Source organism: Bactrocera tryoni, chromosome 3, assembly GCF_016617805.1.
Source record: "Bactrocera tryoni isolate S06 chromosome 3, CSIRO_BtryS06_freeze2, whole genome shotgun sequence".
In the NCBI taxonomy this organism is placed as follows: domain Eukaryota; kingdom Metazoa; phylum Arthropoda; class Insecta; order Diptera; family Tephritidae; genus Bactrocera; species Bactrocera tryoni.
The window spans coordinates 35337861-35341478 of record NC_052501.1 but is presented as its reverse complement, the minus strand read 5'-3'; the positions used below and the strand labels follow the sequence as shown (position 1 = coordinate 35341478).

Below are 3618 nucleotides of genomic sequence, written 5' to 3'. Positions count from 1 at the left end.
GCTTTGTCAAGAAAGTTAACGTGATGACTGTCCACGGTCACCTTAATAACTGGCGGAAACAAAATAACGAGTCTTCCCTAAGTTGTGGAACTATAGTGGATTACTACAGTTACCTTAGGGAAGTAGACGAAGTTATATGTATGTTCCAATTCAGATTTTGGTCTCGGTGGAAAAAGGAAAACGGTGCAGATTAACGAGACGTTTCTAACGAAATGTAAGTGCAATCGTGGCCGTTTAACCGAACAAATGACAATAGCTGTGTTAGGAATACTATATAACGAGGACGAGGGCGAGGAGAACTGCTCAAAAATGGCCGACTTTTGCTATTTTTTGACAGATGTCGCTTGAAGTCTGCCAGCAGTTTTATATTGCTAAATAAATTATGGCAAGTATACTAACAAAAACAAATTTTAATATTTTTAGATTGCAGAAAATGAACAACGTACAGTTTGCTATCCATTTTTCCAATATTCTTAACTTTTTCGCACACTTTTTACGCATAACAATCAATTATTGCTTTTAATTTCACTCTATTATCTTTTAACAAAGTTAATAATAAACGAATTTTTTCGTTAAATTTATATTGGTTTTCCAAAAATACTTAAATTGCCATAAATAACTTATCCTATTCATTTTTATTTCACTTTTTTTCTTTAATAAATAAACAAATTTTACTCAGGGTTGTTGTGGAATCTGATAGTTGTCGGAATCAGAAATGAAACCGATCAAAAAAAGTAATAGGTGTCATGAATTCAGATATTATTGGTTTGATATTCGAAACAGAATTTGTATCGGTTTTGGGTGTCACGGAAACCAATTTTATCGGTTTTTGCTATCAGAAACAAAGCAAGAAGATAGTCGCTGACAGATTTCAAATGTAAGTTAAGAAATCAAGTTATTTTATTATTTCGAATTATTTTATCTATATTTCTATAGGGGAAGACATAAGAATAAAATACGAAATGTCTAAACTATTGAGGTTTTGAAAAAATAAAATCCGGATATCTAAATATTTTAACCTTTATGTCAACAGACAAATTACATACGCACGTCAACAGACAGCATACCCGGGTAAACCATACATTTTGTATGAAGATTAGTGTAGCGTAAGGTGAAAAGGAGGTTCGCTTCACATTTTTACATGTTTGCAGTTACATTTTTAATTTCAAAGTGAAAAGTAAAGATAATTACAAAATGGCAGATGGAGATTGGTGGTTAGAGCCTGAATTTGAATATGAATCTCATGAAAATATCTGGGAGAGAAGAGAGGAGTATGGGTGTCCAGATAGCGATGAAGAGCCGATAACATTTGAAAATGAAAACGACAATGAACCTGTTATAAATTCAGCTGACTCTGATGTGGAAGACGTACAGCCGCCTGAATACAATCCAGAGTATGATAGTGACGATGATATAGATGAAGAGCCAGTGGAACTAGGAAATTCTGCTAGTTACACGAGCAGTGATCAGACAATTTAGAGTGGCACACAACCACGAAACACCAGAGTAAGAGCGGACAACGTGCTAAGATCTGGAGTGAACGGGCCAAGTCGCCTAACTGATGGAAAAACTATAATGGAAACTTTCAAGCTAATAATGACAAACGAAATGTGTGACGTAATAATCCGTGAAACAAACAGAAAAGACAAATACAGTGTTTGATATGATAAATGAATGCAACCCAACATCAGAACGACGTGTTTGGAAAGCAGTAAAAGAAACAGAATTCGACGCATATTTGGGATCGTTGCTGCTTGGTGGCGTTTCTCACTCTGGCTACGTTCACTCAAAAGATTTGTGGAAGACAACTGCACATCCACTGTTTCGAGCTTCAATGAGCGTCAGACGATTTTGGGAAATAAGTCGTTTCATCCGTTTTGATAATGGAATCACGCGGGTGCATCGCAAACAATATGACAAAGCGGCTGCCATATCTGACATATTTGTGATGCTGAATAGCAATTTACGAAAATATTACACCGCATCAGCCAACGTGACAATTGATGAGCAGCTGTACCCGTTCCGCGGAGGCACTGGCTTTACGCAATATATTCCTTCAAAGCCAGCCAAATGCGGCATAAAAGTGTGGTGGATGTGCGACTCGATTACGTCGTATCCACTCAAAGGCCAAATCTACACAGGAAAGGCAGCGTTCGGCGAACGTGAGGGAAATGTGGGTGAAAGAGTGGTCAAAGACTTATGCATGGACATGTTGCGTGGAAGTGGACGCAACATTGTTTGTGACAACTTTTTCACAACACAGAACTTAGCAAAACAATTGATGAACGATCACAAATTGTCCATACTGGGCACAGTCAATAAGCGCCGCAGATTTGTGCCAAAACAATTGTCCATTGCAAAAGGGCGCCAACCAGAATCCACCATATTTGCATTCAGTGAGAGAGTTGCCATGTGCTCATATGTTCCTAAAAAGAACAAAGCTGTTGTGCTTCTATCTACAATGCACTATAGACGTAAACCAGCTATGATAATGGATTACAACAAGTACAAAGGTGGTATTGACAATATGGACAAATGCCTTGCTGAGTATTCCACCAAACGGCGTACAAATAGATGGCCTTTGGTGTTTTTTTATAATATTCTGGATGTCGCAGCCTTTGCCGCATATATTATTTACATGGAGGTGTCCACACATGAATGTGTCAATAGCACGGCGCAGGGAATTTCTGCACAATCTCAGCGAGCAACTGGCCCGTGCGGAGGTAGATGTCAGGTGCACCAATCCGCAAATATCTAAAATTTTCTCAACGCGCAACGCAATAGAAGCTATAACTGGTGCACCTTTGCGACTGGCAACGGCACCACCAGATGCAGAGGAGCGGGACAACACTGGTCGACTAAGGTTGAAGGGTTCCTGCTACTTATGTCTCAGAAGACGCCAGACTCGAAAAGCATGCTCATTCTGCGGCAAGCCAATTTGTTCAGAGCACTCAAAGGATATGCCGCGCTGCCTGAATTGCCCATTAATAGTAACAAAATTATTTTAATTTTCAATTTTTTTCAATTTATTGTCAAATTAAATAACATTATTATTAATAAATTAAATAAAAATTAATGAATTTCAAAAAAAAATGTATTTTTTCGCTTTTTTCAGTATTGTTGCTTGAAAATTCAATGTGTTACCCGGGTATGCTCTCTGTTGACGTAAGGGTTAGTTGTTAGTTTTTGGTCATATCTCAGTTCCAGGTGGTCCAGTCCGGCTCAGATTTAACCACAATACGTAAAACCCTTCAGACTAGGAAATCATGAAACTTCAAGTTGATCGGACTTACGGATACAGTGATATGGCATTTTAAAGGCAAAAAAGTTACCAGGGTAACGCTCTGTTGACATAAAGGTTAAATATACAAAACGTAATATAACACCCGAAAGCGTCTTTATTCATTCTATAAATGTTATCTCTAAAAATCTTTCTTTATTTCAGAACTCATTAAAAACTTTAATAGGATTGCTTTCAAATGTATTCATTTGCAAGTTGTCACATTAGTACACAGCTGATTCGAATATTGGCTTTGCGTATGTTCGAAAAGACGAAAATCCAATCAGATTCTGTGACACCAATGAAAATCAGAATTTTTTTGCAATTCTGACAGCTAA

General features: G+C 37.6%; 1 protein-coding gene across 1 annotated transcript; it reads left to right on the top strand.

Moving 5' to 3' along the window:
* Positions 1 to 1663: 1663 nt before the first annotated feature.
* LOC120770088 (piggyBac transposable element-derived protein 4-like) lies at positions 1664 to 2758 on the top strand. The gene has a single exon (XM_040097237.1). The coding sequence runs from the start codon at positions 1664 to 1666 to the stop codon at positions 2756 to 2758; it is 1095 nt and encodes a 364-aa protein (XP_039953171.1).
* The last annotated feature ends 860 nt before the right edge of the window (positions 2759 to 3618 follow it).

What these genes read in the sequence shown, in the direction of transcription:
- LOC120770088 (XM_040097237.1), top strand. Translation starts at nt 1,664, where the DNA reads ATGATAAATGAATGCAACCCAACATCAGAACGACGTGTTTGGAAAGCA.